At 46.0% G+C, this 14,794-nt stretch overlaps 1 protein-coding gene across 4 annotated transcripts in view; it reads left to right on the forward strand.

The window, feature by feature from the left end:
* DCAF4 (DDB1 and CUL4 associated factor 4) overlaps positions 1–14,794 on the forward strand; it is a 497,489-nt gene that overhangs the window by 425,492 nt on the left and 57,203 nt on the right. For all 4 annotated transcript variants that reach the window (XM_069638614.1, XM_069638618.1, XM_069638617.1 and 1 more), the window contains exon 17: positions 8,415–8,529. In XM_069638614.1, the coding sequence (XP_069494715.1) occupies positions 8,415–8,529 (115 nt within the window). The remainder of the gene's footprint in view (positions 1–8,414; positions 8,530–14,794) is intronic.

Raw genomic sequence — 14,794 nt, forward strand, 5'->3', positions numbered from 1 at the left:
CTCAAAAAGCATGATGGTACCCCTTGGGCTACCTGGGTGAGTAAAAGTTTGAAGAACTTAGAGGGATGGATTAAGGGTTACAAGGTGAACACTTATGAGGGAATGAAGAATCTTGTGATGTTGGAGTCAATTTATGATGCCTGCTCTCCTGAGCTCAGACAGGACTTGGCTAATTCAAGGGAATTAGATTCCAGGAAACTAGCTAAGGCTGCTGACTTGTGGGTTGCCAACAGGGCTACTCACAAAGACTCTGGGGTAACTCAGAAAAAGGATGAGGGGGGAAACAGCCAAAAAAGGACTCCAAAGAGAATTCTAATAATTCCAATCCCAAAGAGGGCCCCAAACGGAACAATAAGCGTAAACCACAAGGGAAACCAAATCAGAGTAGCATACCCTCTGGTGGTAAACCAGAAGGCGGTCAGAGCAAGCCACCATTCCAGAAAGCATTTGTGGCTCACCTGACCATGTGAAAGGAGATCCCAGAAGTAAGGGTAAACCTTCAGGGGTCCAGCTTGTCTCCTTAACCTTCGCTCCAGAGGAGGAAGTACAAATGGCAAGTGGAAACTTTCTACTGCTGGCTGATGAACCCATTGGAGTCTCAACCAGTGTTTCTTTAGTGTCTCTGGGTCTGTGGGAACAACGGAATTTAGATGTCTATAACTCTATCCCAGATAATACTAAAGAGTATTATAAGGACAGTGTCCAGGTGAATGGTCAGGAGACTCCTGCCATTAGGGACACTGGGGCCAGCATAACTGTGGTGGATAAATCTTTTTTTCAGGCTGAGGATGTTGCTAAGGCACCCAAACGCCTCACCAAGTTAGCTGGAGGGCCTGTGCAGATGCTTCCCCAATTACCAGTTCTCATTCAGTGTAATGACATGACTGTGAAGATACCTGTCAGCATACAAAGTGAGGTGCCAGGAAGGGTTCTGTTGGGTAATGACCTGAAAACTCTTGGAGTAGTGCCACATACCCCCAGACCTCCTAGTAAAAGGTTACAGGAGCTCACCAGACCTGCAAGGGAGAGAACCATGAGAGGTACTCCCCAGGAGATGATGAAGAAAGATATCACTCCTACACCACTGGAATTACAACTTGCTATCACTGAACAAAAAGAAGCAAAGGGGAAACCCAAGACTTCCAAGAAACAGCCAACAGCAAGCACTCCAGTGCTTCCAACAAGGACTTCCCCAAGGTTGTCCAAAGTTACACCTGTAACTCCACCTCCGGCCGAGGCTGAGAGGGAGGTACAACCCTGTATGGTGGAAATAGACTCCGAAGAAGAGCTAGTGGAAGGCCAGGAACTCATTGGAGATCTGGATCCTGTTGACCATCCTGAGCTGCAGTCTTTTCTGGCAGAAGGTGGACCCAACAGGGCAGACTTCAGTAAGGGACAGAGAGAATGTCCAACTCTGGAAGGTCTTTGCCAACAGGCAGCTTCTCAAGCTGATGGGCAAGATCCTGGGAAGTATAGGTTGCACTGGGAAGATGATCTCTTCTACAGTGAACCAACTGAGTCTGCACCTGGAGACTACAAGCGGCTTGTAGTACCTCAAGAAAACAGACAACAGTTCTTGCAGCTAGCCCACAAGATTCCTTTGGCTGGTCACTTGAGTTTCAAGAAGCCCAAGGAAAGGATCTCACTCTACTTTTATTGGCCAAAAATGGGGGCTGAGGTAGATAAGTTTTGCAAGAGCTGCCATACCTGCTAGACTTCTGGTAAGGTTGGGTCCAAGAATGTGGCACCTTTAGTGCCTCTCCCAGTAGCGGGAGTCCCATTTGAGAGGGTAGGGATTGACATTGTTGGTCCCCTTGATCCCCCAACCTCCTTAGGCAACAGGTTTATCCTTGTTGTAGTAGACCATGCTACTAGGTACCCTGAGGCATTTCCTATGAGGACTGTTACAGCTCAGGCTGTGGCTAAGGCCCTCCTTGGTATTTTTACCAGGGTTGGGTTTCCTAAGGAAGTAATCTCTGACAGGGGGTCAACTTTTATGTCCCACTACATGAAAGCCATGTGGAAAACCTGTGGAGTTCCTTACAAGTTCTCTACCGCCTACCACCCTCAGACAAATGGGTTGGTGGAAAGGTTCAACAGAACCATGAAGAGCATGATAGGTGCTTTAGAGGATCCCCTTAAAAGAAAGTGGGACCTTCTATTGCCATGCCTTCTCTCTGCTTATAGAGAAGTCCCTCAGGAGGGAGTAGGTCATTCTCCCTTTGAACTTCTCTATGGTGATCCAGTCAGAGGTCCATTGGCCCTGATTAAGGAGGGGTTGGAGAGTGCTCCTTCCCCCAAGCCAGTCAGAGTGACTGACTATGTGATAGGTCTCCGAAGTAGAATGTCACAAATGATGGCAGAAGCTAGTGATAACCTGAAAGCTGGACAAGCCCTGGTCAGGCATTGGCTTGACAAGAAGGCTAACATGGTTGAGTTCACTCAAGACCAGCTAGTTCTAGTTATGATCCCAACAAGGCAGAGGGCCTTGCAAGATAAATGGATGGGACCCTTCAAGGTTGTGGGTAAACTTGGAGAGGTGAACTATCTGGTGGATTTGGGCCATCCCAAGGAGGCTCCTAGAGTCTTCCACACCAACCGAATAAAGGCGTATGTCTCCAGACCTGAAGTAGGAGCCTTGCTTCTAGCTTCAACAGAAGTCGAAGAAGAGAGCAAAGCTGTACCTGATCTCCTCAGAGGCTTACCCTTGGACGAAAAGATTGAAGGAGTAAATCTCTCTTCAAATCTGACACCTGAGCAACAAGAAGAGTGCAAAGCCATGTTAAATCAGTTTGCCTCTCTGTTCTCACTTTCACCAGGCTTGACCCCTTGGGGACAGCATGGTATACTCACTGGTGACTGTCTGCCAGTCAAAAGCAGAGGATATAGAATGTCAGAAAATGTAAGGACCCACATTAAAGGGGAGGTCAAGAAGATGCTTGATCTTGGGGTAATAGAGCCCTCTACTAGCCCATGGTCTAGCCCCGTTGTGTTAGTACCAAAGGCAGGATCCAAAGAATTGAGATTCTGCGTGGACTATAGAGCTCTTAATGCAGTCACCAAGACTGATGCCCACACTTTGCCAAGGACAGATGAATTGGTGGATAGACTTGGTTCAGCCAAGTTCCTCAGCACATTTGAAATTTAGTCAGGCTATTGGCAAATAGCCCTGACAGACCATGCCAAGGAAAATACTGCATTTCTACCCCAGTTGGCTTATACCAATTTAAGGCTATGCCTTTTGGATTGAAGAATGCACCTGCTACATTCCAAAGAATGGTGAATCGGGTTCTGAATGGGATGGAGGACTTCTGCTTGGCATACTTGGATGACATTGCAGTATTCAGCCAAACCTGGGAAGAACATGTGAACCACTTAGGATATGTTTTGCAGGCTCTTCGACAGGCCAATCTGACCATAAAGGCAAGTAAATGCCAAATTGGTCAGAGTAAGGTGGTCTACCTTGGGCATGAGGTAGGAGGTGGAGAAATAAGGCATTTGCTCAGTAAGATTGAAGCTGTGAAAAATTGGACAACACCTACTACTCAAACCCAGGTGAGAGCTTTCCTAGGCCTCACTGGGTATTACAGGAATGTCATTGTGAACTATGGGACCATAGCTTCTCCGCTGAATGTGATCTCCTCCCCAAAATTCCCTAAGATGGTCAAATGGAATGAGGCATGCAGTCAGGCCTTTGAAAACCTGAGGAAAGCTCTTTACCAAGCACCAGTACTGAGAGCTCCTGACTACCACCAAACTTTCATTGTGCAGACAGATGCTTCTAATGTAGGTATAGGTGCAGTCCTTAGCCAACTGGATGAGAAGGGTTGGGAGCACCCCATTTGCTTCATCAGTAGAAAACTGAAGGATCCTGAGACAAGGAGGGCAACAATCGAAAGAGAATGCTTTGCTATTGTGTGGGCACTGAAGAAGTTTAGGCCATACTTGTATGGTTCTACTTTTGTTATTCAGACTGACCACCAACCCTTGAGATGGTTAATGCAAATGAAGGGAGAAACTCCAAAACTATTGAGATGGTCAATCTCCCTACAAGGGTTTGATTTCACCATTGAGCACAGGTCAGGTTGTCACCATCAAAATGCTGATGGACTCTCTAGAATCCTCCTATCCCTTAGTCTGGGGGGGGGCGAGTTTTAGGGAGAATTCTCTGTAAGGCTAATTTCCCAAACCTAGTGAGTCCCCCAGCAGCTTTGCTGGATTTTTGGGGTTTATTTTTTTCTCTCATGCTAAGAGTGACATTCTTTTGCTCCCGCTCTTAGACATGATTTGAGGTGTTCCTTTAACTTCCCATGTGTTTTATGGGCTATGGGGTCTTTTACTCCATAGGGTCTCATGTGTTTTTGATGTGGGTTACACAGCACCCTCCGCGCCATAACCCAGGGGTGTCGTAGCGACCCCCCAACATAGACTCCATACCCTGGGACTGACTACTGTCTCCCAGGGCATGTAAAGTCACCATTGGCTTTGCTAGTCCCAAATTATGAACAAAAACCAGTACAAACCATCATATTGTGGACGTACTGGTCAGGGCAATTCGATTGCCCCGGGGTCTGTTGTTCGAGGGGGCACGTCTCCGTCCCCCCTGATCGAGTTTTGGCTGGTGGCAGTGGATACTACTTTTTATATTCGACCGCAAATATATCTCTATGGGATTTTCCCATTGTTCGAGGCTACCAACTTTAATTATTTAATTCTTATAGCCTCGAACATACCGCCGGTTTAGTTATTTAATATTAATTCGCCGGTTGGTATTTTTTGCCAGAACTCGATTCTAAAATGGCGTTTGTGTTCTCTTCTGTGACTCCAACCCAAGTCGAGCCCTTTCTTCCACTTTTTGGCAGGCTTCTCCACAGAAGCCTCCAAAAGTGGTGCCACTCTGTCTGGGTACCACAGGGGGTGTGGGAGGGGGTTTAGGCACCCTGGACTGAGTTACCGTTGTAACTCAAGTCGCACTCTTGTGTGATTTGGCCCAAGAGGTGAGCCGGCCGGCTCACCACTTAGCATGTTTGATTGACAGCTAGGCTGAGTGAATGGGGGTGTGCTGCATAAAAGCAGGGCTTTGGGGACTGGAACTTCAGACGTCGCCACTGGACCTAAAGAATCCGAGGAGGGAGAAGCTGAGCCGGCCTGCAACGACGACACCACCGGTGGAGCCCTGCTGAACCGTCTCACCACCTTTCCCAACAACAGAGATCATCTCCAGCCCGGAGAGTCTTCTTCTTTCGACTGGTGGGGATAACCAGTCTACCTTCTTTTCACCTTCCTGGAGCATCTTGTGGCCGCCTTGCCTGTGCCAAGCACCCCGGCAACCAGGATACCACGTTTTCACCATTACCGCGAACCGAAAAGGGTAGTACGTTTGTACCGGAGAACTCCGCGGCTGGTTTCTTCCCAGGCAGTGCAACGACCTTCATCTGTTACGGTCTGGCGTTCACCTCGTCCTGTGCGGAAGCCCCTGCCACCTGCATCCTTAGCAGCTCGGCTCCCTAGTGCAGTCGGTTTCCCAAGTATGGCTACCAGGAAGGTCAGGAGGGTTGTAACGCTCTCCAAAGGGATACGGCATAATGCTGCTCCATTCTATACACGGTGGCAGCTACTGTGGAAGTTAGCAACACGAAACTACACTTCCCAGAAAACCTAGCTGCGTGCTGTAGTTCGGCTGTGGAGCCTCGCATTGGCTTACCCCGCCTCCTTTACTGATGTATTCCGCGGTTGCAGCCAGGACGCTGCTTCTGTTTACAGCTACTCCCGGCTACTAGAAGTTCCTCCTTCAAGTGCCAACCCTTTGATTCTTTACAGTATCGACCCGGATTTGTTTACTGGACTCGTTATTGGATTTCCCTGGCTTACCTGTCTACCCGTGTACCAGAGCTTTGCTTATCTACCTGGAACCCGCACTAACGTTTTGCCATTGTTCCTGTACGTACGTTTACCGAACGCCTGCTTGCTTCCACGGACTCTGTAACATAAGGTTCTGTCTTTGTCTTTGCCTGCATGTGTATCAGACCCCTGTTTGCTCCCGGACTGCTCTTCTAGACGTTTTTGCCATGGTTGCTGCCTGCTAGTGTGCCAGACCTTGCCTGCCTTCGAACTACCTTCCTTCCTTCCTTCCTGAATTACCATTCCGTCTGGTTGTTACCTTCATTCTACAATCACCAGTGGTAAGACTATACTGCTTTTGTGAACTGAACATTTGGATTGAACTTTGTTTTGCCTGTGCACTTAAGGACGCTCTGCAGCTGTGCACCATCCCGAAACCAGTGCGACCCTCGTGCCGCTCGGGTATTAGTATCCTACTAACATTTCCCTTTTTCTTATTTTATCCCTGCCGTTGTGTTCTGATTTCCTCCAATCCTTCAGTCCTTCTCCACTGGTAAGATCCTGTCCACCTCCTGATTTATGTCATAGCTTAATCTAGTTAGGTTCTAAGTCTTGTTATTTCCCTAGGTGGTTTCCTGTGTTGTGCCATACTTTCCATACAACGGGGGGGAAAAGCTCAGGTATTCCATTGGTTAGTAAGGCTTTCAGGGGTTAAGTGCTACCTTCAAAACACTTAATTGTTGTTCTTTCCTTTGCAGCCTGGTTCGTGGCTGTGCGTTCTCCCCGCTCTTGTGGGTGATCGGTCCACTTGCCTGGTTATTAGACAGCAAGAGGTCATATCATTTAGAAGGTCTTATTCCCTCACAGAGAGGAGGCTTGGGTGGAGGCTCCACCCAAAGCTCTTCAAGCAACTTCCTGGTTTTCGGTTCTATTCTCCGGTTTCACGCACTCATCTCACCGGTGAGTAACATCATCTTTCCTCCACGACGAGATCTTCTCTTCCTCTGGACGACGCTGCGACTTGCATCCGCTGCCAGGAACAACTGCCCCCACTGGAGGATCCTCTCCATTTAAGGTACCGTGTTCCGCCTGGCTTCCCTTGCAACCGATTGAACGGGGTGTATTAAATCCTCGTCTCTCGAACCTTGGTTAGCCTGGGACACCTTAGCTAACTTTTCTGAACTGAAATAAACCTTTTTCGAACTACCTCCACAAACTTCGAAGAGTCTGTGTAACTGTCTGATCTTGGGCATCTTCCGCCTGGCTCCCTTGAAAGTGGTCCTGGCACCTAATCATCCTTGCTTACCAGTAGACTGTGCCTTCCTAACTTGCTGTGGTTCTTTAAAAAGTGTTTTGTGTGTGTGCTTCCATAATTCTGCTTTTCCCTCCCTTTTTATTTAACTTGGAGTGCCATCGAACGTTAAGCGCTCACCTCTGTCTGGAAATAAGTGGTGTTAACTAAGACTTGTCTAACAATTAATCAGGGATGTACATATGATAATAGTGATTGTGTTTTGAACTTATCTTACCAATTTAGTGCTAGTGTGTTTTATAAGTGTGTGTTAAATTACTAATTATATACTTTTACACCCAAGCTCTGGTCAGTGTTTGCTTGTGCTACTGTATTTCTGTACCTATTTTGTATGCTCTGTATACTGCCTAACTCTTCTTGAGGGAAGTCTGACTGCTCAGCCACAGCTACCAAGTGAATCTGTGTGGTACAGTCTGCTACCAAGTGGGTTTACTGCCAAACACCTGTAGTCTTAAATCTTTTGCAGTGGTCCCTAAGGGAACTGCACAGGTTTCTGCCTAACAGTCTCACTTTAACAATCTGAATTGGGTATCTACAGAATAGTTGTATAGAGCATGAGAACACTTGTGCTTTAACACAATAGGAAGATAGGAATACTAACCTGCCTGCTGATGGGAACTCCTCTGGTTTCAGCAACTCTTTTGTCAAAACCAAAACTAGCCCAGCTATCCCGTCCATGGCGTTCTTGTGCTCCATGGCGAACCGCATAATGTTGGCTGTCACGCTCTTTATGGTGAATCCATGTGAATTCTTTATGGTGAATCCATTACTGCGAGCATGTGTGAATACTTCCTATTCACAACACGCTCCAGCCACCGCCTCCATCATAAGACTTAAGTTAATCCAATTGACTAATTCAAGTGAACTTGCATGAGTGCACGCCCGCTAAAGGAAATGATTGTGTGACTTATGAACACAATCCTGGTTAAAACAAGTCTGTCAAATAGATCCTCCTCTCACCAATTGGGTGGCTGGGCTCCCACGCTCTCAATATGAAATACCAATGGACTAGACGTGGCTGTCGTCCCGAAGGTGTCTGTCTTTCTTTGTCAAGAAAAAACATTTATTTTTGAATTGGTTGATCACATGCTAAATTACAATACATCTGTGCAACATCTGTCAATGCCCTACCTATACATTGAACTCTCTGTTTCTTTAGTCCATTTACTGTTTGTTTTTAGGTTTTTGGGAGCTTTTTGTGGACTTTTATGCCATGATTCATTCTTGGCACAGGTGACAACAAATGTCTGTGTGTTTACAGATACAGATGTGGGATATGAGGACGTTGAAGTGTATAAAGCAGTATGACGGCCATCACAATGAATACGCCAACCTGCCTTTGCATGTCTGTGAAGAAGAAGGACTACTTTTATCAGGTTGTCATGACAATTTAATTGACCCTTGCCTTTGTTTATATGCAGAATTAATGTTGCAGAGGCCGACCCAAGTTGCCTCGTACCATTTTATGTCAATGGATTTACCTCTTGAGCTCTCAAGCGCCAATTGTGTTACAATGTAGCATGTATGGGCGGCCATTTTCCATGCTATTGTCATGATACAAATGTGTCTTATGTATTACCAATATTGTTTCGCTTTTAAAGGTGAGGTTCCTTTACTCTGTCAAGTTAGTCAATATCTAACTGTAAAAATATTTTTATCATGTAAGAGAATTTTTTCCCAGCAGGAACTGTCCGCTAAAGTCTAAGATGATGTATAGTTGATGGGTTTAATGCAGTAAGAGTTCATAATGAATACTCTTAGACTGGCATTAAAGTAATTGTTCAAACTATTCAGTTTAGATAACTGGGCAGCAAGCAGCAGATTAGGAAAGTATCCCGTGAACACACAGGAATTCATCCATAATCCGACCACACAGAATATACTAGCATTGATATCCAAATTGTGCAGCTGGAAAGTATTGTACCACAAATATGCACATTTTGACACATTTATGTTTAATTAAAATAGCAATATGCAGGTATTAAGCTTGCATAGTTGCATTTAACTCCCTTTTTATGCCTTGAGATTTAAAACAATATCCTACAAAGGGTGGTCCTTCATATAAGTGATGTGTGGGACTTGGGGCTACTGGTGCTGCTGGCATGGATTTGATGAGTAAAATACAACATGTTGCACTTTTTTAGTGGCATGTAAACATTTCAGATCACATTTTAAAAGCACAAATGTGCTCTTTATTGTTAGCAAAATCACAATATGCTGGATGGCCTGCTAATGCTATAGTTCATAAGCCTGACTGTTTTTATTTCCCAAACACAGTGAAGACCATTTATTGCAATCTGCATATTAAGGCCAAAGCATTGAGTCCTAATAGAATTCTATATCTTTAGGAATCTCTTGCACTATTCCTACATGAACCATTCATTCACCGTTTCTGCAGCCTAGCATGACTCCTGTTCAAGTAGTGTTCAGAACAATGAGATCCAACAAAGTTCTTGGCCAAGCTCACAAACAAAGGACATTGCATGACACTGCACTGCTCAAGAACAAGCCCCATAACAGCTTTGACACCAAGCACACTTCCAGTACCAACGCTGACCTTATTTGGTAGGGGGAGGAGCCTGCAGAGCTTCACGATGGCCGTTCATCTGTTTGGATCCCGCAGGGCTTTTCTCTCAGGGCTGGCTATGGCGGCTGAGGCTGGAGTTGACGCTGAATTGGAGAACACCAACACACTAGGTGGCTTGACACTACCATTTCGGGGCTCCCCTCTCTGCCACACTTTCACATAAGGTTACAACATGGCGCCAAATGCAATTGGAGAGGGATGATAAGGCTTGCACTCTTACCAGACACTGAAGCAGAGCAGCGACCGCGCTTGGTAGCAGTGCTTGGTAGCAGATGATAAGAGTGACATGCTGTAGGGGTCTACTAGATACCGCCCCTGGCGGGTCTGCTCCTAATGCTGTGGGCGACTGAGGCACAAGAGAAGAGTGGGTGCTTGCACAGAGACTGAAGAGCGTCATAGTAGGCTAAGTGCTTTGCCTGTCCTACGGATTGATTGCAGTGATGGGTGTGTGTAACACAGAGTATATATGTGAGAGAGACATTGAGCCTCATGGTCAGCACAATGGCCTTTTAGCTTGGCACCCTTTACAGTGTCTCTTTTGTATTTCAACTTCTGTGCAAGTCTGCTACAATGTCTTCTAAAAATACAAAGGGGAAGGCCATGGGGGGCAACCTCTTCGGTCCTAGGCCTTCTGCTGCAGAGAGGGAGCATTGAGGGAAACTGTCCTCCTAAGGTTGCCGGAGTGGTATGTGAGGCTTCCTTTAGGTGGCAGCACACTACTGGATGCCCCTCGTGATTTACAAATTCCCACTCATAAAATTGAGTCTAAAGTTAAAGCAGCGCAGTCAAAATTAGAATCATAGTGCTCATATTGACTCGTCTGAAAAAGAGTTTGCAAGGTGGCAAACAAGATTGAGGGGCTAGATTGTGAAGGAGCTCAAGTCGCACACCAAATTTCCAAAATGTACGTTTGCATCTGTTGTGAATCTTCAGGCTAAGGTGAAGCACCTGAACAATTGCTCTAAACATCATATTCATAGATCCTTGACATGTCAGTTAATGGGGAAAGCCTGTTGTACATTCTCACAACCCTTTTATATGTGGGGCCCGCCCGTACTCCACCCTCTGGTTCTCTTACTGTGCACAGAGTAATTCCTTTAACCACAAGAGGCCCAGGGGGCTCACGCTCTTTGGAGGTCACAGTGATTGCTGAATTGGGGAATCCTAGGCACAGGGAACTGAGAGATGGTGAAGAAGAAGGAATTGAGATTGCAGGGTACAAGGACCTTGTCGTCGTTTTTGGACTTGTGTAGCGATATGGAGAGACTCAACAGAGAAAGCAACAGTTGCAGGAAGTAGAGACCTGATCATGGGGGGCATAATAAATATGCTGTCTGGCTAGACTCTGAGTTACACATGAGGGGAAACACTATTATTTTTGTTGTCCGGTTGAGTCGGCAGACACTTTCCAGAATTAATTTCTCCTGTCGTATGACACCTAGAGGACCGCATGTTATGTTATGAATGAAGTGTGCCATGCATACATACTTGGCTGTAGGAAGACATGTGTTCCCTGTATCAATTTCTGAGGACAGTGGTGGGTGAATTGCGGAGTCATTTATTCATGTGTGTGTTTTCTCTCCTATCTCTGTGAATATGGTAAACCAAGCCGGGGTGTGGAAGAAAAATGGAAATGCTGAACCATGGCCTTTTAGTTTATTTGGGGGCGCAATGTTAGTGAGCTCTGGGGTTCTCTGCAATAGTATATGATGTGCATTTGTTATCTTTTCCCCAAAAATATTAGTTATGTTTTTACCTAATCCTTTTTTCTGGTTTAACATTGTCTGGTTGTTCATGATTATATTATTCATAACTACGTGTCCACTGACTTGCCAGAGACTCCTTCACATTAGAAACAACTACTGTAACTGGTTTGACCTGAGACCAAGAAGTGCGGCAAAACCCTAGGTTGAGTTCAACAGGTTTAATTAGGGGGATAATCACAAGAAGGGGCCAATTTAAAATATAAATGGTATATTCCGAAATAAAATGTAAGATTGTTTCTCCTTGGGATTAACTGGGCCACTTCCTAGCTTGAGATCACCATCTTGCCTACACCTCCTCCCCCTGATGTCACTACCACCAAACTACCAGTTTCCCCTGGCGCTATCAATTCCAAACTGGCATCTCCTCGCTTTGGAGTTAACCCTTCCTGCTCCTCTATATCACCTTTGCCAACTGAGGTTTTCACTGCTGCCCCTTGCTGTATCACTTTGTGGACTGAAGTTATTGCCTTCTCAGTACCACACTAAGCCCCTGATGTTATCACCTTCACCACCCACATCTGTCTTACCACATCCTTCTTATGACCACCCTCTCCTCCTGCCTCCTCTATCTTACTACCTCGTCTTGATGACCACCCTCTCCCCTTGATGTTACCTCCTCCTGCAGCCAGGATCTTACCAACTCTTCCTGACTACCATTCTCTCCTCCTGAGAGTGCCACCTCTACCTGCACCCTTGATTTTACCACCTCTCCCTTCAGTGTCTTTGCTCTCATTGCCGCCTCCTACACACAACTGTTGCCACCTCTCCAGCCACCACTTTCACCAATTCTGTCCATTTTCCAGCCATCACCAAACTCTAGTCTCCTGCTCCTTCAGCCCAGACTGGCTGACTGGTGTCTGCTTTTTATAGGAAACCTGTTATTTCCCCTGGTTAGTGCATCTGGTGAGGGTCTGCACGTGTGTCTTGTAGCAGGGTTGATATTGGTTACAACTCCTGGGTGCACCTGGCATCCTTTTTGGGCCAAGGGGGTTGGACCAAGCCTTCATCTGGCCTGTCTGCAATCTTGATGTCCATCTCGACCTGCCTTCTCTCTCTCTGGGCCTGCCTGTGAAGGATCCACCCTTTTGGTACCCTCACCATGTGAGTTAAGTGCTAAGAAAACTCTTGACACTGTAAGCTCACTGGATATTTAAAAAGTGTTGGTTCTCAGTGGATTTTAAACATTGTGTTCTCCACTAAGGAATGCTCAGCCAGGAAATAATTAATTGTTACTTTTGTTCCACACATGGGTAAATCCATGGCTTGGAAAGCAAGGACTTAACATGGGTAAATCCATGGCTTGGAAAGCAAGGACTTACAACATTTCATTAAGTGCAGGTCTCCAGAGCTCACAAGAGGAGCACTCTGCAGTTGGAAACCCACAAACGTGCAGCATTGTTTCAAGTGTAGGTCTCCTTAGCTCACAAAGTGTTTACTGGTGCTCTGAGTCAATTTCTCAAATGTGTAACAGTATCAAAACACACACAGGTACAGTTGGGTGAAAAAAATGGACTTCACTTGAATGGAAGCTTTTGTTTTTCTTTTCTAGGAATTTGGGTCTGAGTAGAGAGAGCTTCGGGTTCTTTCTTTTGGGTAGGATTCAGGTTATTGTGGCTGCCCTCGGGTGCCTAATTATGGGACTGAGGAGGGTTATGGCATTTCCCAAGCTGTCATGTACTATGTTAGTGTGATTGTCCTCTGTCCTATGAAGGGGACCAAGGCACAGTGACCAGGGGACACCTCCATAGCAGTCCCTAGTACGAGACCGGGTACTCAATCACACTAGACCAAACTAAATGCTGATATCTACACTAATTTTTCAGTGTCTCTGTGAGGAAATTGTGAGGGTACCTGTAAACCTAAATATTTTAGCACAATGTTCTTGAACCTCACTATTCATACAACCTATCTGAAAGAAACCTTTTCTAATATCTGTCTAATGTTAACCTCTTTTTCTTACCTCTGCGTGGTAACAGCTGTAACACCGAACCCTGCCTCTCATTAGCATCCTGACTCAATTAGTGTTCCCTGATTTTGTATGGCATTTTGAATCTCGCAGTTCTGATGGCTTCCGATCTCTGCAACAGTAATCAGCCTAGAACACATATGCAGAGCACATCAACTTGCACTTCTGAAGAAAGCCATGTCCTTTTTTAGCACAGTTTCTAAACATTTGGAGTAGAACTCCAATAATTAGGTTCGATGCACCAACAAATTAGGATCCTTGGCCACAAATCTGCCTGTCCCTGTCTTTTTGGAATCTTAGCCAAATCACTGCTATTGTGAACCTTTATCTTTAAGTCTTAACATCTATTCTCTGTTTTTGCATTTGCTTTGTTTTACACTACCTAGGTTCTGTGACAGTTTTCTGCCTGTCTCTCTTTGTAGAGGTCATCAGGCCGGGTGCTACCACTTGTTATGTGATTCTGGGCCCAGGGGAGGAATGCTGTGATCCCTTGGCCTACCACACCATGCCCTGGACCTTTGGCAGGGATTGCTATAGATTTTGCCCTTTAAGAGGCCCTGATGTTGAAAAAAACGAATCTGTTCAATAGCACCTCTGATGTGCAGGTGTCCCTGAAGTCTGCATGGTTCACTTCTAAATCAGAAAAATCTTACGGACACAGACAGAAGTGTGGGTGTTGCATAACAGGCCCCACCTGACATCCGAGCAGTGCTGGCTGCACAGATAGGAATCCATAAGGGTGCTGTGATGAATTGCAGGAATTTGTCCCTTCTATCCAAGGGGAGCCCCTCTTGCCCCCTTTGAGGCTGGAGGGGTGCCTGCTCTGCAATACCCTCCATAGGGGTAGAGGCAAGTGGGATCTCACTGGGAGAGACTCCCCGTTTGGGGACAAGGACTCCCGTTCCCAGGACAGGGCCTTTCAAAATAAAATCTTTAAACCTTTCTGATGGCAATATCTGTGAAGGGAAGTCCAATATGTGTTCTTGCCAAAACTAAATGGAAAACCTCCTTCTAAACCCCAATTCCACTTCGACGAAGAGGAGAACGTATGGAGGAGAACAGAGTCCACAAGAGAAAGAGAAAAAGGAGCAAGGAATTGTTCAGGGGAAGCCCCACGGCTACGTCAATCCAAAAGGGGGTGTAGCCTGGAGAAATGAAAGAAGAGCTTGCGAGTTTCAAAAGGGCAAACAAGCAGAATCCACAGCAAATCAGAGCCGAGACGCGAGATACCGAGAGTTGACGGGCATGCTACCATTGGTAGCCGAGAAGCAGGGAGAACTGAAGCTGGACGCATGGCATCCCAAACACAAGACAGAGAAAGA

Source organism: Ambystoma mexicanum, chromosome 14, assembly GCF_040938575.1.
Source record: "Ambystoma mexicanum isolate Mex_15411 chromosome 14, UKY_AmexF1_1, whole genome shotgun sequence".
Classification (NCBI taxonomy): domain Eukaryota; kingdom Metazoa; phylum Chordata; class Amphibia; order Caudata; family Ambystomatidae; genus Ambystoma; species Ambystoma mexicanum.